At 36.0% G+C, this 23678-nt stretch overlaps 1 protein-coding gene across 3 annotated transcripts; it reads left to right on the plus strand.

The window, feature by feature from the left end:
• Window positions 1–354: 354 nt before the first annotated feature.
• On the plus strand, window positions 355–22321 carry swt1 (SWT1 RNA endoribonuclease homolog). Of its 3 annotated transcripts, none has more exons than XM_059498485.1 (18): window positions 355–669; window positions 2419–2512; window positions 2763–2827; window positions 3935–4997; window positions 5229–5273; window positions 5352–5481; window positions 5830–5925; window positions 6027–6215; window positions 6971–7064; window positions 8163–8320; window positions 8437–8594; window positions 8772–8910; window positions 10770–10912; window positions 11018–11169; window positions 11907–12050; window positions 16445–16511; window positions 17230–17297; window positions 21252–22321. In XM_059498485.1, exons 2-18 carry the CDS (start codon window positions 2429–2431, stop codon window positions 21337–21339), a joined length of 2883 nt encoding a protein of 960 aa, XP_059354468.1. In that variant the 5' UTR covers window positions 355–669; window positions 2419–2428; the 3' UTR covers window positions 21340–22321. The 3 variants fall into 3 exon arrangements, with proteins under 3 accessions (XP_059354468.1, XP_059354467.1, XP_059354469.1); XM_059498484.1 differs by having other exon boundaries at window positions 355–619; XM_059498486.1 differs by having other exon boundaries at window positions 356–619; window positions 8440–8594.
• The last annotated feature ends 1357 nt before the right edge of the window (window positions 22322–23678 follow it).

Raw genomic sequence — 23678 nt, forward strand, 5'->3', positions numbered from 1 at the left:
CGGAGCTCCGCGACAAGACCATTGCTACATAAATACAATACTGATATTTACAGCTTATTGTTCAATTAATAGAACACATCGATTGATTTAGTATCTGCAAAATCTCTCTCCATGTCAGTTGTTAGTCGATATGCGCTGAGATACAGAGACGTTTTGAATATTTACATTATTTACACTTAGGTCCTATGGTGGAGCTCCGTGAGGAGGCCTACATTTACTTCAGCAGTTTTGAAGTCGTATTAAGAATAAATTTCATAAAAATACTAAATTCCTAAATTCTGAGTGTTATTTAAGGAACCTACAAAACACGTTGGAATCTTTTTATCATTATTAATTTAAATTATTTTGCCTTTTCTATTGGCGTCCTCCTGATGAAGTTGCTCAGCGTCCTCTTCTTTGAGCTCCGCCATTTTCCCAAACAAGCGTACGTAGAATCCGTACGCAATGAGCGTTGTGGGCGCGCACCAATCGTGTTCTCTCGAACTACGCCAACTAAAAAGAAAGCGGAAGTGAATTCAACCAGCCAACTGCAGTGCAAGTGGTGAAGCGAACAGCTCTCATTGCTTCATAATTTTCTTCTTTTTCAGTATTTAAGTTTACAACATTCTTCCCGCGTGTGGTAGGTAAACCTCTTTCACACTAAAGCTTCAGAAAATACAATTAAAACTGGTAATTGGCTCTTAATTTCTACCAGTTCCTCAGCATGACAGGATTTTAAATTGTAAACATTTAGGGAGGGCATGACCAATGTGTTATAATGTAAATACTCGGTTGCCATTTTTGTCACAAGTGTATTTGTGTATGACTTAAAGTTGTGACATATTCATAACTTCCTACATATTTAGTTATGAGATATAATTGTGGTGTTTTAGTTCGGTTGATTTACATTGGCGTTATCTGTTCCTCAAGGATGAACTGGATTTCTGTCTGGGATTTGCTGATATGCAAATCAAGGTTTTCTTTGTACTTAGTTTTTACTAGAAAAGCACTCTAAGAGACAACATTTTTGTATGAAAAGTGGTGCAAATGTTCAATTTTGTTATGTTTTTCATATTGAGTTATATATTATTCTTTATGATTTCTTTGATGATACTCTTTATCAGGTTCATATTACTGTCTTATGTTACTCATATACTCAGTATTATTCATTTATTCTTTATTATCATTTGCATTTATTATCATATTCCATGGATGTAGTATTTTTCTCCTCAGTTTGACATTTAAAGGCCCATCTTGTTATGATTAGAAGGTGTTTTCGGGTAGGATGATGGAAACTTTATGTTTCTACAAAAATATTTTGTCAATGTAAAGGATGTTTTTCTAAATTTGTCTTCGTTTCTCTTTTCTGAAGAGAAATTTCACAGGTCATGTCAACGTGACCTAGTTCTGACCATAATTCAGCATAGGTATATGGGAAATATTTGACAATAGGTAGGCTAAATAATTACATAATGGATAAATTCGTTTGACAGTTATGATCCAGACATAAACATCTGGTGATGTTGGTAAGATGTAAGTTTTCCAGTTGGTGAATCGAATTCTGACTTCTGCCACGTATTAACTTGCTACGTGTTTAAATACACCTTAGCTTCAATAACAGGTTCTTTCCAGAGGTCTCTGTAGACCTCTGCAGCCAAGTGAAGAGAGACATTTTAGACAGTAGCTCTTTATTAAGTTCTAAAATGTCTCTTATCTTAAGTTACTTATTGTTTTGCTATGTCTGGATTTTAAATGAAAAGCACATGCTCTTGATGTATTTGTGACCCCGTATTCAATTGAGCCTACTCCCTTTGAGGAAATTAATTCTAAATATTGACCATCATAGACATTATTATTTACTTTGTATTTTTAACAGTTTGAATGCTTTTTGGATACAATAATCATTTTTACTAATCTTAGATGGGCACAATCTTTCATATATGGCTTTTAAAACTATATTAACTTTGGATTTCTATTTTCTATATTTGAAGCTGGTTATGATACTTAATAATTTTGTTTGCAAGTTATGATTTGTAGTTTCATTTTCTATATTTTTCTGAATAAATATGCCATCTGACCTGGATTGAATTCTGTATCACCAGTGTGTATATATATATATATATATATCAGTTTTAGTAATTTTAGTACTTTAACTTCAACTTATTTCAGTTAGATGCCAAGACAACTAATATGTTTCTAGTATTTAATATTTTATTTCAGCTTCATTTCAATGAATGAAAACAGGTTTTTTTTGGTCATTTTAGTTTAGCTAACAACACTGGTACATTTGAAGTAATATGATGGAAACACTGTTCAGTACTATAGATTTACTGCTCTCCTCGTAAAAAGTAATGACCAACCAACCTGTGGAGACAGTATTTTTGATTTTTGAATGAAATTGTTTAAAAAAAATATGAAAAATATTATGTTCTGTCATAGGGTTTTGAGGATGTCGAGCAAGAAATCAAAGAAGAAGAAACACAAAAAGGAGGAAAGAATGTCATCAATCTCTTCACATGAGGATGAGAAGAAGGTGAGGAATCTGCAACAAAATCTAAATAGATTTTAATCTAGTTATTTGTAATATATGATTTATGCTTTATATATATATATATATATATATATATATATATATATATATATATGATAATTTATCAGTCAGTTTGGCATGTTCATTCTTATTCGTTATAGCATTAAATTATTAACATTAATTCTTGTTTGTATGTAAATCTCATAGGATAATAAAAGCATTTGTTAAATGTGTGAATGTTTTTTGTTCACAGGAGAGAGATGCAAAGAGATTCACCAACCCAAAAAGAAAACACAAACATCATCATCGGCATGTAAGGTGGGTTATCATGTAAAAAAAATTACAGATAAATCTGGGCTCAACATTAAGACTTGTCATGTGCATCAGTCATTCACTTATCGGAGTAAAAAGGTTACGTACTTTGATTTATTTATCATGTAAATGAAATTATTCTGAAGCAATATTCTCATCAGGGTTCTGTGAGTGCTTAAATCAGATTTCCTTCATAAAGCTATATTTTGTACCTTATTAAATCTATTCACCGTCTTTCATGACAAATAATTCTTAAATAATCATTCAATACAATTAGAGTAATAAGACACTATAGGGCTTTTACCAATCATATGAAATCAGTATGAACCAAATCCATCTTTCCACCGCAGAGCAAACAGAAGCTGCATCTGAAGTGGCATTTAGAAATCATGTACACAGAAGCTAAGAAATATCATGAATGCATTTACATTTGCAAAATTGCTAAATGTTATGGGATTAATGTTTTAAATCAAATTTAAAAAAATTCTAAAATTTAAAATGCAATGATACTTTTAAATATGAAACTAAAGCACCAATAGGTGGCGCCAATTGACTGTTTTAATGAGCGAGTCATTCAGTCATTCATTCAATCGATTGGTTCAAATGCCTGATTCATTCAAGAATAAAGCAAGTGATTGGATAGGTAATTGAACCATTGACTGACACGATTCATTCAAAAACGCTGAATCATTAGGTTACGAAACAACATAGTGTCTTTATCTGAGATGTGCAAGTTCTGCTGTACGTTTGTGTAAAACTCATTGTCAAAAAAAAGAGTAAAATAAATATTATGTCACAAAAGTCACTATATATTAACTTTGATATTTCTTTATTGAGCTGTTTTATAAAATCAATATCCACTTTTTGACTTTTTAATGCATTATATTTTGTTCTGTTTTTATTTTCTGTTTTTATTATTATTATGCTGTTTATTATCAGCATAATAAATGTAATAAAAACAAAGAAGAACCTAATAAAGGTGCTTAAAAGAAAGTAAATCATATCACATTTTTATATTTCCTCAATCACCGTTTTCTCACCAAAGAGTTATTGTGAGAGTTATCTATTCATTAAAACTTAATACTGGCTTCTTTTTTTTCCAATAATTTGCAGTTCTGACCAAGACAAAGCTAAAGAGATGAGGGCCAAGAACTCAACATCAACAAGAGGATTTGAAGGAAGATTCAAGAAAACAGAAGTTAGAAACAGCATGAGCAGGGAAGAAAGATCCAGAGAGAGCCAAGCAACAGAGAATTTCAGGCCAGTTTTCAAGTCAACTGTCACACATGAGAAAGAGCAACTAAATCCCAAAAGGAAGCATGAAAATGTTAGTCCCAATATCTCAGGGAGAAGCTCCACCAGGCATGCTGCAACAAACCAGCCTTCTTCAAAAGAGTTGGAGAAAAAGAGACGGGAGCTGGTGTCGAGGAGATCCACAGCGGAGTATCCCAGGCGGATACCTGCAAAGGATGAATATCCCCCGGAGAAACTCCAGGAGAAGAGGAGGAAGCTCATGAAAAGGCCGTTGTCGCCAGAGCTTCACGCTGAACCCAAACGAAGAGACATTAAATACATGACCAATCCTGCACATGCAGAATCTCATTCTGAAGTTCAAAAAGAAATGAGGAAGACGTTGATGGCCACGAGGTGCAAGAAGATCAACCCTAATGTTGATGCACAGAGATCTCATAACAACTCCAAAGAAGCTTTGCCAGTAGTGAAACATGAAGACTCTGGATCTAAACTGAAATTACAAGACGTTTCACCCAAAAAACCAGAGCATGTAGAGTTGGGTAATGAACCTGGTGTAAACTTAGGAGAAAAAAGGACATCCCTTGGTGGTCCCACAGCAAAAGTCAGTTTCAAGATCCCAAAGAAAGCCAGTGCTGTTAAAGCGTGGACAAACACGAATGTGTGTAATGTGAATTCTTCAGATGGCAGGACTCAAAGTACCACTCAGCCTTCTTTCCCTGGTTCCACTCCTTCTAAGCACACATTTCTCATCACACAGCAGCAAGGACAAAGGCCTCAAAAGGTTTCTGCTCAAACCTCTCATAAACCCACTTCTCTTAGCTCATCACATCTTTCATCTATATCTCACCAAGTCCAGGAGGCACATACTGACAAAACAAGGGAGGTCACAACGCCGAACAATACATCCAGCAAGGTCCAACATGTAAGTGTCTTGCGTTTTCACCACAGTACTATAGCAGAATGCAGAAAGATCTGTATGAACGTTCACCAAAAAGTGGCAAAAAGGCTATGTGCAATCTGGTTAACATGACAACAGAAAAGAGAATATGCTCCATTTCAGATCATATTTAAAAGGAACACAACAGTGAATTTGAACTTTATTAATGCTGCTAAATTGTAACATATCTCTAATAGTTGTTTTGTACAATTTCAGGTAACTCCTCAGGAAGCCGCAGAGACCTTTGACTGTGACCATGAGGTTAACAACATGCCTAGGATTTTAGAATGAAACATTCTGTGTTTGTTTGTTTCTCATTCTTTTTCGTTCATTGTTTAGATGGAGCTGGTGGAGGAGCTTCACCTGGCACGCTCTGAGAGACGACTGGAGGTGAAGTTGGTGGAGAACTGTGGAGAGCTCACCTGCATGGACATTGACCCTCCAGAAGAGGGTGCCGGCACAATGCTAAGTAAAGTCACATATGAATTTATTTTTTTTTTTATATATAAATTATTGCTGGAATGGCTAAAGGCCCATTCTCACTAAGAACTGTAGCTATAAAGAAAATATTACATTAACTGTGTCAGTGATTGGATGGATGTCAATGGTTTTATAGTTCATCAGCAGCCAAAAAAAAAACAGTTGTGAAAGTGAATCCAACCATATCATTCCTCTGTGCTGCTATTATTGTAGTTGTGGTGTGGACAGTTATTTATTTACATTTAGAACTATTTAAACTTATTTCTTTATTGTTATCATTATTATCCTGCATAATTGTGCTTTATTGTCTTTGTGTCTTTAACACATACATGTGAAGATCAACATAAACAGGGACTGCTTATTGTTCTGGATACCAATGTGCTGCTCAGCCACCTGGACTTTGTAAAGAAGATTAGGACACATGGTCTCGGTGGTAGGAAAAAAAGATATTTTTAAGTCTCTAGCTTTTTAACTTTTTAAACATTTTAAGAATTATGTGGGTGTAGCTTTTCACTTTGAACACCCTCATCACAGGGCTGGGGTTCCCCACTTTGCTGATCCCATGGGTTGTCCTGCAGGAGTTGGACTATCTAAAGAGTGGTAAACTCTCCAGCAAGGTGGAGGACAAAGCCAGACCTGCTGTCCACTACATTTATAGCTGCCTAAAATGCCAGGAGCCCAGACTTGTGGGCCAGTCAATGCAGCAGGCCTCCCAAGCTGTTGGTGAGTAATTCTCATCCTGAAATGCATTATCATTTAGATTTGTGATGTGCCTGTATTGTGTATTTACTTTTCTAGACATGTAAAAAGAAGTACACTTTGTTAAGGGGTGATAAAAATCAACTGCTGGGACATTTCCAAAAAAAAAAAAAAAAAACCTCATCAGTCTTTAATTTTAATTTTTAATTTTATTTAAAGTTTGTGCTAATTAGCTGTATCATTAATAAAAGTCATTACCACTCAGCTGCAATATGCGTTTTGTTAATTTAACTGAAGTCAAAATAAAATAAAGTATCAAATATTTCATAAAAAAACTTGACAACTGAAAATATAAAAATAAAATCAATTTCTAAATATTAATAAATCCTATAAAAGTATATGTATGATGCTAAAAGGACACTGCATTAAGGAACACTGACATTTAATATTTGCATGCTCTGATTTAATTATTTTAAAATAATTAAATATTAAATTATAAGATCACACATGCAAAGTAGTGTTAAAAAGTGTTTTACAGTTGTATCATAAAATTGCATACCAAAGACCACTTTATCATACAGTCACCTATTTTAAAAAGCTCTTCATTAGTGCATGGGATTATGTTCAATACTCTAAAAGCATCCATGCATACTTTAAAAAAAATCCATTGGGATTATTATGACACTTAGACACTTTTGACATTGTTGCACCACTCCTAATCTGTCATAGTACTATGGATCATATGAGTTCAGCTTTGTCTCGGCTTTTCTTTCCTTTAGGTGGGCCTGGTGTTGTAAATAATGATGACAGAGTGCTACAGTGTTGTCTGCAGTACCAGGCTCTGTACCCAGAGGGAGCTGTAGTTCTTTGCACGTGAGCACTAACACTTAAACCTCTGTTTCACCTCTAGGCATGTCTGCACTTTACCCCAAAATTAAAACTTTGTCAATAATCACTTAACCCCACGTCGTTACAAACCCATAAAAGCTTTCTTTGTCTTCAAAACACAATTAAACATATTTTGGATGAAAACCTTGTGACTGTCCCATATACTGCAATATATAAGTAAATTACACTGTCAAGGTTTAAGGAAAAGTATGAAAAGCATCGTCAGAATAGTCCACCTGCCATCAGTGGTTCAACCGCAACGTTATGAAGCGATGAGAATACTTTTTGTACGTGAATAAAACAAAAATAACAACTTTATTCAACAATTCATTTCCTCTGTGTCTCTCCACACCAGCGTAGTGCCATTTTGGAGAATATGGGCTGGACGCAGGCAGCTTATGTGCTTCTGTGTCAGCCGTGCCACGAGGATGCGCTGTTTTCTTTCAAATCACAGTGTAAATACACATAGAAAACGTATCCTTGTGGTGCGGCTGACACAGAAGCACGTAAGCTACCTGTGCCCAGCCCATATTCTCCAAAATATTCTTCTTTATAACGTTACAGTTGAACCACTGATGGCAGATGGACCATTCTGACAATGCTTTTCATATGTTTCTGGACCTTGACAGTGTAATTTACTTGCCAGAATATGGGACAGTCACAAGCCTCCCGGTTTTCTTCCAAAATATGTTTAATTGTGTCCTCAAGGCAAACAAAGCTTTTACGGGTTTGGAACAACATAGGGGTAAGTGAATAATGACAAAATTTTCATTTTGGGGTGGAGTATCACTTTAAGGACATTCCCATTTGTTTAGATCTGTCTTGTCATTTGACAGCTAATGAAATGCAAGGTGGCCATGTGTATGCTTTATGAATGAAGATGATCTGATTTAATGATTGTATTTTAGCCATTAATGTCACCCTGAAGAATATTGAAGTTAGAGGACATGCCTTCCTGCTGTTCAAATATATCTTCTCTCAATCTCTCTCTCTCTCTCTCTCTCTCTCTCTCTCTCTCTCTCTCTCTCTCTCTCTCTCTCTCTCTCTCTCTCTCTCTGTTTTTATTTATTTATTTTTTTGTAGCAATGATAAGAACCTATGCAGCAAGGCTCTACTCAGTGGGGTGAAGGCCCTAAGTAAGGCAGACTTGGTAAAAGAGGTGGAGGGAACCAGATCTACGATTCTAAACTACATTCATGCTCGGCCCACTGTGCCGCCCTCAGCTCGACTTGTAGAGAAAGGTCAGCTGTTATCAGTATCACTGTTTTTGCTTCATTAGTAGAATTTTTCTAAATACCTGAATTTTTCTTGCCTTAATGTAATGTTCTTTTGTTGGCACCTCCCTGTGTGAATGAAGCAGAGGAGGAAGGATCACAAAATAATAGACACAGCGATGCAGCGGAGGAAAGACAGTTGAGTGAGTGTGTGTCTTTGCTGGAGTCCTGCCTCCAGGGGGCGCTGTCTGAAGTGCTTGAGGAAGAGATGAAGGCAGCTTATGGAGAACTGTGGACTGAGGTACCACTGCACTCTTTGCACACATTGATCTATTCATCTAGTAATTTTTTATGAAGTTTATTTTAAGAGCTGCTCCTCATTCATCTAAATGCATTAGTCAAATCTAAAGTGTGATTCAGGTCTTAGATTCGCTGTAGTCCCTTTATTCTCTTTGACTTTATTTGTTTGTGTATGCAGATAGTGTACGTGAAGCCTCCGTGGAATCTGGAGGGGCTGCTCAAGTGTTTTAAGAAGCACTGGATTGCTGTGTTCGGAAGCATCATTAAGAGGAGCCTGCTCAGCTGTGTGGAGATGCTGAGTGACTGTCTCTGTTCAGGTGTGTAAGTCTTACTACTTATTTTAAAGTGTATTAAAATAGAAAGTAGTTATTTAAAATTACAATAATGTTTCACAATATTAGTGTTTTTAGTGTATTTTTTTCAATAAACAGTAGTGTATATTCACAAAAAGCTTTCTTTATTCATAATTAATCATGCACTTCTGACACACCTTTGTCAAATTCATTACTGGAATCTCTGAATCATCTCTAAATGATCACAGAAATAATATATGGGTAAACCATTCCTTTAAAGTGAAGTGAAGTGAAGTGAAGAAGTGAAGTGAAGTGAAGTGAAGTGAAGTGAAGTGACATTCGGCCAAGTATGGTGACCCATACTCAGAATTTGTGCTCTGCATTTAACCCATCCGAAGTGCACACACACAGAGCAGTGAACACACACACACACTGTGAACACACACCCGGAGCAGTGGGCAGCCATTTATGCTGCGGCGCCCGGGGAGCAGTTGGGGGTTCAGTGCCTTGCTCAAGGGCACCTCAGTCGTGGTATTGAGGGCAGTGAGAGAACTGTACATGCACTCCCCCCACCCACAATTCCTGCCAGCCCGGGACTCGAACCCACAACCCTTCGATTGGGAGTCCGATTCTCTAACCACCAGGCCACGACTTCCCCACAACCAGTATAATTTTTTAAAGGTTCAACCAGTATAATTTGTGTGTGTGTGTGTGCGTGTGCGTTTGTGTATGCGCATCTCTGAGTTTGTGGTTTTTATCCACACTCATACACACTCTGTTCTCATGTTGTGTGTGGAGTTATGAGTTTGACCTCATTCTGCCAATCACTGCAGCAGGAGTATAACTGTGCCTTTCTTCTCTGCTGCCTTTGGTCATGAGCCCAGCCCAACAGAGGGGAGTCAGGGAGTTTGTGCAGGAGTGGAGGGGTGGAAAAGTACCAGGGGCCTCCTGTTCTTGCCTAAACGGATTTAATGCACTTTGTGGAGTTGAGGAAGGGTCCTTCACTCATTTTGTCTGTTCTTTTGTTTTAGTGGGTTAGTGGTATATGTCCAAGAGGTGATAAATGTTGTCTAACTTGTTGTAGAATTTATAATAGATAATCTGTTATCTGACTAGATTTTTCCCTATAGATTCATATTACAACTGCGGAATGCTGTAGGCCTAGCTATTGGTTCTATTGGTTTTTCATAACAAATGCTATATAAAATAATAAAAATAAAGAATCATTATTGACCTGGTAATGATTAATAGCCTCATAATAACAAATGCTACGGTTAAGAGCTATGGTAAATTTTCGTAAGACAAAGAGCCATGTGTAAAGGGGTCTAATGATGAGTGATGGAAAAATGTTTACCTTTAGAGCTGTGAACTCATTTGTGAACTTTTGTATTCTGTCTTTTTCCTATTATACCCAGTAATAGGAATGGACAGAATACATTGTGACAGTAGAAAATGTGTCTGAACTGTATTGCAGATGGTCGTGTGTATCAATCTTATCTATCTTAACTTCACTTATAAGGGGAAGTCGTGGCCTAATGGTTAGAGAGTCGGACTGGCAATCGAAAGGTTGTGAGTTCGAGTCTCGGGCCGGCAGGAATTGTGGGTGGGGGGAGTGCATGTACAGTTCTCTCTCCACCTTCAATACCACGACTTAGGTGCCCTTGAGCAAGGCACTGAACCCCCAACTGCTCCCTGGGCACCGCAGCATAAATGGCTGCCCACTGCTCCGGGTGTGTGTTCACAGTGTGTGTGTGTGTTCACTGCTCTGTGTGTGTGCACTTTGGATGGGTTAAAATCAGAGCACGAATTCTGAGTATGGGTCACCACATACTTGGCTGAATGTCACGTCACTTTATGTTATGTTGTGTTGTGTCTGTCTGTAGACAGGTCCATAGAGCACAGATCTTTTCTCAGAGCTCTGAGATTGGCTTCAGAGCTTCTGTCAGCAATGGCTAGCAGATCTCAGTACAACGGTCATGTAGCTCAAGCTCTCTCTACCATTCATATGCTACAGCAAAGACTACAGGTCAGTCTCATTTTGATACAACAGTGGATAATTGTTTCATTCTTATTGCTCATGAACTGTGTATATGTGTGTGTGTGTGTGTGTGTGTTTGTGTGTGTGTGACAGTCTCCGAAGGCTCCAGTAGAGGGTAATGACACTGATAAACAGGACTCTCTGATGGCAGAGATAGAGGAGAATGTAGCTCCGCCTCCTCGGACATCCCATCAGGAAGTTTGGGCGTTATTTGAGAGCATCTGGAACAATGTGTGTCAGATTAGGTGAGAGAGACCAGACAGACTGAAGTGTATTTATTTCTCAACATGCAATACTGTTCAATAGTTTGGGCTCTGTAAGGTTTTTTTTATTTTTATTTTTTTAAGAAATTTTAACTTATTCAGATAGGATGCTTTAAATGGATCAAAGTTATAAATTTTACTAAATATAAAATACTTGTATTTTTAAATAAATGCTGTTGCTTATCTTTATTTCATTTTATCAAATATAATTAAAATCGTACGTGTTACTTCCCTAACATGTCTACTAGTACTTACGAAACGTTGATCACACTACAAACAATACAAAACTATGATGCTATAATAAACAGAAAAGATTAATTCATTGTTTACCTAGGAAATTATTTGAACTTTCAGTTTATTAAAATATCAATTTTTTATCATGGTTTCCACAAAAATATAAAGCAGCACAACTGTTTTCAACATTAATATAAATAAGATGTTTCTTGCCCATCAAATCAACATATTAGAATATTACAAATATATTAAAACAGAAATCTGTTATTTTAAGTCGTAATAATACTGTAAAAAATATATTTTTTTTAAATATCTCTAACATCTTTCAAAAACATTCTTCTTTTTTTTCTGTGCAGTTTTCATAGACATTCTTTGCTAAAGTATTACACTTGAAGAATTTGAAGAAATGCTGATCTACCTTGCACTATCTCTACTGTAGCTTTTAATGTTTTAATGTTTATTTCCGTTTGGTTCTCTCTCTTCAGTTCATCTTTGTTCTCAGCGCTCAACTACACTCCAGGAACCACTGAGCCCAGCCAGCGATCTACCTCACCCCCACCTCAGGAAGCTCTCTCCTGCCTGCAGAGGCTCTCCACAGCACTGAAACAGCTATTGGAGGCTCTTCAGAGGTACACACATGCTAATAACCACACACAACTGTGCAGTCCTAGAAGCATCTATTACCATTCCATCATGTGCATCAAAGCAGAATTTACTCAGTGTGTATCCTTAGTCACTTGAGCATGTAGAGGACAGAGATAGGTGTGTGTCACATGTGGGGAGGAGTGTGATGGTCTTTATCCTCATAATCGTTATTACATGTGACTCACTTCCGTTGCTCAGCATTCCTGCAGCTTTTATGGCTCATTGCTCGTAGGGAGATGGATTTTACAATGACATGGCAATTTTTCCTGTAAATTAAGTTCTCTGCATCTCGCGAGCAGAAACTGTGGAGTGAGTCATAGCTGTAGTTACACAGAGACACCTATTTTTTGTTGCAGTGTAATAGCGGCCATGACTTACCTCACTGGCATACTGAACTTCCTGCTTGTATCATTGACAGCCTCTTAATAAATATATAAATCACAAAAAAAAAGATCTCTTATAAATCTAAACTCTTGTAAGGTAGCATGTATGTTTTTTTTTTGTTTTTTTTTCAGATTGCTTTGTTCTGGTTGTCAAAGAAGTTAATGAATTGAATTACTTTTTTGCACAATAAATAATTTAGTCTTAGTGCATTAATTGCAACACCAAGAGGTTTTTGTTTAGCAGAAAGAGGAAGCGTACACTTGATTCATTACTGCAAATGAATGATTTGTCATGTGAAGCGTGTGCTGCATTGTCTGTCTAATTGATTATATACTTCTTTGATCTCATACAAGATGCCACACTCATGCATCAGTGCAGAAACATTGATTTACACACCAGCTTGTTCATTTTATTCTAGTCTTTAATTATGACTTAATGTGAAAGAAGTCTCCTTACCAATTACATGATCAGATATTATGCCTTTCCACTATGTTAGTTTATATGACAACAGCGTTTTGGGGAATGAAAATGCATATTTTTGAAAACGCGTTTCAAAGTGCAAGTTTTTGAAAACGCCACCGTTATTGTTTCCTTGTAAACAGCAAAAATAGGTATCTTTGAGAACAGTGATGCCATGTGCGTGCGTATTAAGAGTTAGGTGTGTAGACATGTGCAGTGCGTGTCGATTTTAAAGGCAAGCACAAACAAACATGCACAACATTGGCGGAGTATATGGTACTGTTGTTGCTGCTCAAGAACAAATCTTTAATGTACATCCTTAAAAAGCAGAGAGAAACCCTAGAGCACTGCGATGGATAACATTTAGAGAATTCAATCCAAAATAACTGTGTATGAGGACAGTCCCAAAAGATATGCATATCAGTTTCATTAAGGTCACAACAAAAAGAACTGCTTGTATCTATGTCTGATTTAAACCTTTTCAAAAACACTTTAAAATCTGTGTAACAATTTGAATGAGATTTCTTTAACCTTGTTAATTATTATGTATTCCGAAGACAGAGTCCATCATTTTTTCCAATCAATATTATCAACCACATTCCTCCAATAAGAGATCACATATGGAGTTGTTACAAGCTCCTTCATCATTATTACGTGATGAAGGATGTGACAAAAAGCATAGTTTTTCTACTGAGATTTCAAATGGGTCTAAAGAAATAGATAAAGTGCTGGATGATCTAATGAGTCCCTTAAAAGCATAACAGCTTCTTTAGGAATAGCGTCTATGACAATGGAGAATTCTTTGGGAGTTACTGGAAAATCACATTTGCATAAGAATTCTTCGTAACTTAAAATAAGACCTTCTGAGTTAAATAACTGGGAAACGATCAAAATGTTTTTCTCAAACCAGTTATTAAAAAAATAAATATTTTCTCTTGTATAAAATGTCTTGATTGTTCCAAATGAAGTACCGGGGAAGGGAGAAATTGTGCTTAAAACTTAATGACCATGCAAGTAATGCGTAGAATGTAGGGGATTCTAGCAATATTATAATTACAGATCAATAGGAAAGCGAGACCACCTAATTTGGAAAAGTAGTAATTGGGGATAAAATTCCAGTTTGGATTACACAAAAACTGTCTAATCCAATTAATTTTTAAAGTGTTGTTCAAAGAAGAGAAATCAAGGAAATTCAACCCACTATACTCATGTGTTCATTAATACAGACTTCTTAACATAATGGATTTAGTTTTTCCAACAATAGAGAGAGTGTAGAGTATGCAGGTCTTAGCAAGCAGTATTCTGTCTCTCAAGGTCGTCTCTGCAACCATGCATTGAATCTTCTTTGAGCTTTAATTATAACCGTGTCAAAAAATAATTGATTAGTTCATCTATCGAGTCATCGGGTTTTTCAAGTTGTTTGTTCATCACGTGACAGACCCATAGTCTTTAACCAATGCAGTCTGAGCCGGAAAGAGACTTAATTATGATAATAACCAACTCTTTATTACCTTTGTTACAATGTTCAGCGTATGGAATATAACCATCATGACAGAAATTCACACATTTATGAACTGTAAGAAGTAAAAAGCTACAATGATGAAGGAACGACTCGAAAAAACCAAAGACTCATGAGATGAACTAATCAGTTCTCTTTCCGGCTCAGACTGCATTGGTTAACTCTAAGGTGAGGTGAGCTAATCATAAACTGAAGAAGACCCAGGTAAACAATGAATTAATATTTTCTGTTTATTATAGCATCATAGTTTTGTGTTGTTTGTAGTGTGATCAACGTTTTGTAAGTACTAGTAGACATGTTAGGGAAGTAACACGTAAGATTTTAATTATATTTGATAAAAGGAATGAAATAAAGATTCATTCATTTTGCTGAATGAGACTCAAAGGTCCGAGTCGGTAAAGTAATCCGAACTTCCCATCACTAATACGGTTTACTAACAAGGTGACAGCGCTAACTACTGGCCTGGCATATGTAATGCAGCGTTTTTAGCTATTTTTGCGGATATGTGTAAACCTGAATCGTTTTGAAAATGTTGTTGTGTATACATGAACATTTTTTTAAACACAAGGGAAAAACGTTTTTGACTACATCGTTGTCGTGTAAATGTAGCCTGAAAAAGCAGGATGACGTGGTTTAAAGGGAGATTTGGTTCCGTCTCCATGGATACAGCTAGACTCATTTTTATGTGCAGAAAGCAGACAGATGAGTCATCAGAGCTAACACACACACACACACACACACACATACAAATGTGCAGCACTATTCTGTATCCCTGAATGAGAAAGAGCATGCATAATTCAGGCTTTCTTGCTGAAAAAGCTTTTTCTTTCTGCTCCCTGTTTCGTCTTGGCCCTTACTCCACATTTCTTTCTTTCCTTCTCACTCCCTCTGGTGCCTATGCTGTCCATGCTTTAGAGTCCCACCACCTCCATTTCTCTCATTTATACTTGGTTTCTCCACCAGCATCTCTCCTTCAGCTTTCTCTGGATCTTTCAAAGGTTATTCAGAGAAATATCTCAGTGTAATGTGTTTGTATGATTGTATTTTCCATCAGCAATTTTACATCTGTATAATATAAGCAGCACGTATTCATTTTGGCAGCCATGTTAACAGGTTGCAGTATTCACACTGCACAGAGAGGCAGCACAACACTGCATAACAGAAGCGACACTCCAAGGAGAATTTTGGCACTGAGTCTGTTTTTGCTACATGGCACAATGACGTTGCACTGTGAACCTGTGTCAACACAATCTGTGCAAATATAGATTTTTATTAAGCAATATAAAATAATGTAGTGACCTACTTAGCATTTCTTGGAAAAAAGGTTTGTCTGCAGTGCAAGTGAAAGGAAAACAAACAGCTCTTCCCATTCAGTAAATCAGACTTTGTTTTTTGCTGTTTTATACTCCTACTGTTGCAATTACTCCTACTGCTGTTTCCTCATTGCTTATGTGCTGCAGACACAGGATGGTTGAAAAAGGTCTCAGTTCTGACTTGCTTGAACATGGCAGCATCATGTCTAAAATTAGAGGGTTTGTGTCTGTCTAAATTTCCCTCTTTTCTAACATCACACAGATTGTTAATGAGTAGATGCAGTGAATACCAATTTACATATTTTACAGTTGCAGGTCACTTATCACAGGGTGTCTCCTTGGGCAACCTTTACTTGAGGGCATAGCAGTAATAGTTCAAGTATCAGCTCAGATCTTTCACCACTAGAAAACACTAACCTGCAAATGATTATTTGATAGATTCACTGATTTATCTGATACATTTTTTCATTGTAATCTTAAGCTGCCTCTTTATGGTTAATAATAAACATATAAGTGTGTTCTGGTACACTGATGCATATTTAAAAACATACAGGATTCTAACTGGTAATATCTAGCAATAACTACTTATATTATACACAGGAGGGTTATAATATGTATATTAGTGATCATATTAAAGGCATAATGTAAGTAAATGAAAGTAAAGACAACATTAAAGTACAATTAAAGGTTTCCCCTCCCATAGGCTGTTATCTGCGGGAAGCAGTGTTCAAGATGCACAGTCACTTCTCTCCTTCATTCAGACCAGTGAGGTAAGAAAAAAAAAGGGCCACTAAAGATAATACTTTTTGACTAGTCATACCCATGTTATATTGTATAGGACAACAACAGGTTGGGAAATTGATAAAATATATATTTATATAACAGTAATATTACTGTATATATAACAGTAATATCATAACTACATAATATATCAGCTACCAATCAAATTGTTTATGCTCACCAATTTGATTGAAATATTCGTAATATCAAAAAAAAAAAAAAAAACAGTAATATTGTGAAATATTAAAATATGAATATATTTTAATGTTTTAAAAAGCAATGTATTACTTGTCAAAACTGAATTTTCGGCAGCCATTACTTTAGACTTCAGTATCACGTTTCTTCAGAAATTATGCTGATTTGCCATTTAGATAACTCAAGTAATTTCTTATCATCATTATTACAGTTATCATTTTAACAGGGATACTGTAACTTTTGATTAATTGAATGCATCCTTGCTGAATAAAATTATTAATTTAGCTCTCCCACAACCCCCTACCCAACTAAAAAAAAAAATTATTTATATATATATATATATATATATATATATATATATATATAGTTATATATATATATATATTACTGACCGCAACATTTTGAACTTTAACAATACATTCATCATAAATCGAAGGTGGTGATTATCCAGTACATGTGTGTTGGGCTGTACGTTGTATACTTGATGTTAATAGATATGCTTTCTGCTTTCAGATTGCTGCTATGGAGCCACGTTTCACTGCCACGGAGCTGTTTAATTGTGTGTCGCAACAGGAATACCGGTTAGTTAAGATTCATGAGTCGAAGTCATACTTGCAGCAGCTTTTCTTTTTATTATCCTGGCTACGTGCATAGAGCAGTTTGGTCACTTTCAGCAGAAAGGCATTTCAGCTGGAACATAGTATGCTGTTCTCAGGTCATTGCTCAATTCAGCAGGCCTCCGCAGATGTCTACTGTATCCGAGAACTAGTTTCCACTTTTAAGAGTGTTATTGCATCAAAATCTTACCCGTGCCTCAGAACACAGTTCTGGTTTGAATGGCAAAGTGAATCATGACCTGTTTTTTGGTGATCCGTTCAAAAATTTAGGGGCATTGTTTTTTTTTTTGGTAAAGAATTTAATACTCTTAATGCAAGTATGCATTAAAATTGATAAAAAATGACAGCGAAGATTTTTACAATGTTACAATAAAAATTCAAATAAATTGTTATTTTGAACTTTCTATTCATCAAAGAATCATCAGAATTCATCAAGTGTTTTTTTTAAGAAAACTGAAATATCATGTGACGCTGATTTCTGAAATATCATGTGACGCTGAAGACTGGAGTAATGGCTGCTGAAAATTCACCTTATTTTAAAGTTATGTTTTAAAATAAATTAAAACAGACAACCGTTATTTTAAACATTGTTGATATTACAGCATATTATAACTGTTTTTTTTCTCTCAAATAAATGCAGTCTTGATGAATATAGACAAAACAAAACAAACCAGTCTTGACCCAACTTTTGAACGGTAGTGTATTTTGAGCATATTTTCATTCCAGGATATGTCTAGTTTGATTGAATATCTAATAAATTCTCTCTCATAAGGTATAAATCATACAGGGTATATACACAAATCTAGTTAGATAGTTCTCTGACATTGCGCAGCATTCTGTGTTATAACTCTCACTAATGTGGCACCTGTGTAATAACAGGTTGTGCTGAAAACTGTCCTCTTGTGCACTCTAAAATACTTACACTTTAATACTGAGGAAGTCATTAATGATACATAGAGTGCATTTAATGATACACCGCTTTCCCTTAAGTCGTTAGCCATTTATACTCATTTCTGGTTAAAATATTTCGCAATTTATTCCCAGCAGTGTACAAATGTGTTTGTGAAACTTCTTCTAACTGGAAACTAGAACATAAGCATGCTTTATCTTGCCTCAAAGATTTTCATATGGCCAGTGTGATGATTTTGATGATGATTTGATGAATGTAATGCTACAAAAGAACGCTAATTATTCAGTGTACTCTAATGTGATTGCAGTCGTAAATATTAAGATTTGCATTGTTTTGGTTTTATGCCAATTTACTATAGAATAGTGGGGGATAAGTAATCTGACAGTCAGAAAAGACAAAGTTAAATTAATAAATACAATGTAATATTAATATGTCACAAGCATATCTGTGTTGTATTGTGGTTATCAAAAGCAGTTTTCATTGCAATTATATATAATAATTGTATTTTAAAAAGCACCTTTCAAATCCTCAGTCACTTTAAAATGTAATTTATATATATAATTAATTATAATTAAGCTTTTATAGAATGTATAACTAATTACAATTACATTTCTATAAAAATGTCAGTTATAATCAGTTATAATACAACATTTTATATTGTTTTATATATCATAGTGTATCCTTATACTAGATGCGCATAAAGTTATTGCAAAATTCTAAATTTAGCATACTGTAATTTGCTAATTTTACTTTGCTCAGTTTACTGAAATGTATTGTGGTGTGTACTAATCAACTTAATAACTAACCATGCCTACTACTATGGAAGCATGGCTTATAAGTAAGTCTCCATGTCTCTAATTCTAATTCACCATAATTTAATGAGTAATATTCACACAGTGGGCCACTGGGCTGTATTTACATGTTTAAAGTGTCATGTTTGCACTGTCAGCTCCAGGTTTCTTAATCTCTTTTGTAATTGTTTATTAAGCAGGATTGCTGCTTGCAAACTTTGACTCTGCGTCTGTTTGTCAAGGCTGTGTTAGTGTGTTACTTCAGGGCCAAAGAAGATGTTTGTTGATTAACTTTATCAGTCAATTGTAGCTGTACACACTTACACACACATTTGAGTGAGCCGTTGACAGCTGATCTTAAGCAGCTCACTTACCTTAGCTCGGTCAATGAGCCGCGACACCCAAGAACTCAATGACCTCATTTCATGCACTGATCCACCCGTGTCAAATGCAGGCTTTAATGGGCCTGATCAGAACTGGCAGATACTGCAGGCCAATGCACAAAGACACAATGATCAGGTCATGTGCCCAAACTGTGGTGGCATGACTGAATAACACCCACAAATTCATATGAAGCATACATTATCAGATGCCTCAATGTGACCTGTTACATAACACACTGGTTTCAGTAAGCTATCAGGCTTTGCTTCGGCTTTCTGAACCTTTCATAACTTTTGAAAGACTTTAGAAGTCAGTTGGGCTGTCATCTCATGTAATATTGATTTGTGGCCTCAAGATTACTTAAAATGATCCCTCCTGAAGTTAATCTGTAACTAAAAGCACCAGTATATGTTTTACGGTACCAGAAAGACTGTTATTCAACCGAACATCTTGTCTCTAGGGGTTCATATCTAAGCAACCAGGTATAGCACTGACGCTGTCAGCTCATGACGTGTTTGTTTTCGAGCGAGCACCATCGCTGCGTTGTTATGTTCTGTTCTGTTTTGTTGTCAATTTGTTAAGGATTGGCTTCATAAAGCATTCACTCTGCTGTCACGCTGCCGAGGGGATCTGCCCACATGGTGTACGGTTGCCATGGCAGCACGGTTGTGAAGTGGATAATTGCAAGGCTGAAGGAACGGAGTCATCCGCTTAGTGAGGGTTTGCACTGGAGAAGGACAAGTGCATGGATTCCTAATTTTTTTTTCAGGGGAGTAGTTATGTAATATAAATTTGAACAACAGAAAATGTGAACAAAACAAGGCAACAAGCAGCAACCGGTTGCAGGAAATAGAGGGAGGAGAGAAATAAAGTAACACAATAATGGCCTTCATTCAAGTCAGTTGTCAAACACTGTGCCAGGGTGAGAGAGAGGTCAGAGATTTCTGCCATTGTTTAAATGCCTTTCCTTTCCCATGAAAATTAGTAATAAACACAGGAAATATTTTTTTTTTGTAGACAGTAAAGCATTTCCCATAGATATATAAAGTTAACAGCACGCTAACTTAGAGAGCAATTGCCTTGTATTTGAATTTCATTTTTTTATTACTATTTTTGTAGGATTTTTTACATCAAATCAGTCATCATTTAGAAACAAAAGATAATTTTCTTCCCAGATTTTAGCCCTTTGATTTAAACACTTCATTTTTAGTCCATAAAGAAGTCTTATAATTGGCAGTAAAACTCTGCAGCATTCAAGTAAAAAAAAAAAAAAAATATATATATATATATATATTGTAACTATATAAATATATGAAGTGTCCTCATCAGGTCTCTGCAAAGTCATTTCTTCAGCCACCTTCTCTCAACTTCTTTCACTTCTCTCTTTCATGTATGAGACATCTACTTCCTGTTTGGAACCACATGCAGTGTAGCGGAAGTTATCCTGTGTGAAGTGAAACAGCAGGAACAATCAGGGACACTAACAACTGATCAACTCTTCATAGCTTGATCTGCTCACTGTTCCGACCTTCATCCTGTCTGCTTTCTATTTTGTATCAAATAGAGAAGAACAATGAATAATGTTGTCACCCTTTTAGTTCACCCCAAAAAAGAAAACTGCCATCATTTATGCACTCTCATGTCATTCCAAACTTGTATGTTCTTATTGTTTCATTGGAACACAGAAGAGAAGTATTTGAATACTAATAATGATAGAGAATGATTTATTTATATTTTTTGCCAAAAAAAAAAGAATCACGAAAAGTCACAATTACCAATAACCTTCTTACAGACATGAGAGAGAAGTCTTATGTGTATATGTGTGTGTGTCCTCAGGGAGAAGCTGTGTGTGGGTGGAGCGCAGCTGTCTGAGCTGTATGTGAATCTGGATCACTGTGCTGCTGCTCTGAGTTCTTGGCCCTGATTTCCCACCCAACTTTCCATGTTTGGAACCAGCCAACTGTGCGCTTACTATCAGACCAGACTCCTTTGGACCGACCTGGTTCTGATAGCAGAGTCATGATCTACTGGATCCAAAGGTCCATCAACCTGCTGATCCTCTGTCCTTGTACAAACCTGTATTAGAGTTAGTGGCAGTCACATGAGCCCGACTTATTATTCAAAAGCATCTAGGCATCAAGGGCTATCAGTCTTGTAAACTGGAATTCATGAAGTTGGATGATGTTCTAGTTCTTATTTTGCAGTTATAATCATTTATAAATTTGTACAATTGTATTAAAATATTTGGACTATTTATTCACCATAATTTATAAGTAATGCCTCCCATTTTGGGAAAGTTTTAGTGATGCTTCAAAAATTGTTATAGGTTTGTTGGTGCTTGTGTTTTATGCTGAAGAATGTAGAATTGCTATATGTTAAATTTCTGCTGTGCTACTTAAAAGTCCTCCTGATGTCTGGGAGCAGTTGTGGTAACAGGTTATTATGTGTTCGGAGAGAAACTGAGGTATTACTTCATGGAACGACATTCAGTGCTGCAGGGCTTTCAGTAAGTAGCGACAGTGAGTCACGTGTTAAAAGCCAATTTTCCTGGGCGTCAGTCTAGCCACACTTTTGGAAACTATCCTGAAATCCACTTATTTGTTCCATGATTCTGAGAAGGTACATTTAGTCACCAAATAAGGTTATTATGTGACTTACACTGTTTAAGTCTGATAAGCTGCTGTAATTGATTTATTCCCATCGATCTTAGTTCTGTCACTGCATATGAAATACCATCACCAACATGATCCTCAGATTTTTTTTTTTTTATTCATATTTTCTGATTTCATGTGAAACGGTATCTATGCATAAAATGTTTTATTTGTATTAAAGTGTGAATAGTTCAAAAAGAATATATATTTTCCTTTATATATATTTGGATTTTGATTAAAACATTTGAGCATCAATGACTTGCCGTTCTTTTTTGCCACATATAACCTGAGGATATTAATTTGGGTTTCTGGTTTGTAAAGTAGCACTGTGACATCACAGTTTGAGGGCCATATGAGATTATGGGAACAGTGATGATTTCCGAGATTACTCCAAAGCTCAATGACATTAGCAAGATAAGAGCTGTGTTCATAGGTCACTGAGGTCAAAAGACATGATTACAGTATTTAAAAGATTTTGCAGTGTTTTTAACTCTTTAATGCCATGCACTTGTAGATGGAAAAGAGAACACAAAAAGTATTCTCGCAGCTTCATTACATTAAGGTTGACCCACTGATGTCACTTGGTTTATTTTAACGATGTCCTTACTACGTTACCTTTCTTGGCCTTGAACGTGTGAGTTGCATTGCTGTTTATGCAAGGTCAGAAAGCTCTCGGATTTCATCAAAAATATCTTAATTTGTGTTCCGAAGATGGAATAAGGTCTCATGTTTTGGAACGACATGAAGGAGAGTAATTAATGACTGATTTTTCATTTTTGGATGAACTAAAATGTACGAACTTGAGTTTGGTTATAGAATACATTTGTCACTAGAGTAAATGACCAAATTGTGTTTTAACATAAACATTTAGAAATGGAACAAGGTAACACCCTGCAAGGTCTAGAGACACGTTTTTTTTTAAAATTATTTTAACTTTAGTGCCGCGTTTTTTTTAAAAAGCAGCATCATGCGTGAGAAGCAGGAAACTCGGATGTGCAAACTTTAACGGTCCGTCTAGCCCGTGATTAAATAAAACATAAAATTGGAAAATTCAGCCCAGCAGAATTCAAAAACTCATATGTATCATGTAGTTCTTTCGGTATATATTTAAGATGTTATGAGTTCCTCATCTTCATCCTCATCAGTCCTCCTCTCACAGAAATCACAGGTAAGTACCAGTTCACTGCAGTGACTTCATGACCATGGCCCGAGTCCAATGGATATTCAGTGCCAGTCAGAAAACCTGTAATCCTTCCGGTAGACCTTGTGTGGCTTTTGGCCTACTTCCTGCCAGCACAACTGACATGATTAGTCTGGGATTAAGACCGGTTATTATTTGTGAATGGAGTGAGGATGAGGAATTGTTGGATACGAATCAACCCGTGTAATAAATGCACTTATAATAAACTATCCACTGGATCATAAAATACAGTAATCCAAAATCATAGCTAACGGCACAGAAGGAAAGATCTGTAAATTCTCATTTTCTTTTGCCTGGTTTCCCTTCTTCTGATCCTAAATTCACTTATCTAAATTGGTGTTATCCCACCAGAATAATGTAACATTTGATATAATCACACAAGAATTCATTTCTAGACCTAAAATGTGCAAA

The sequence above is a fragment of the Carassius carassius genome, chromosome 18 (assembly GCF_963082965.1).
Source record: "Carassius carassius chromosome 18, fCarCar2.1, whole genome shotgun sequence".
NCBI lineage: Eukaryota > Metazoa > Chordata > Actinopteri > Cypriniformes > Cyprinidae > Carassius > Carassius carassius.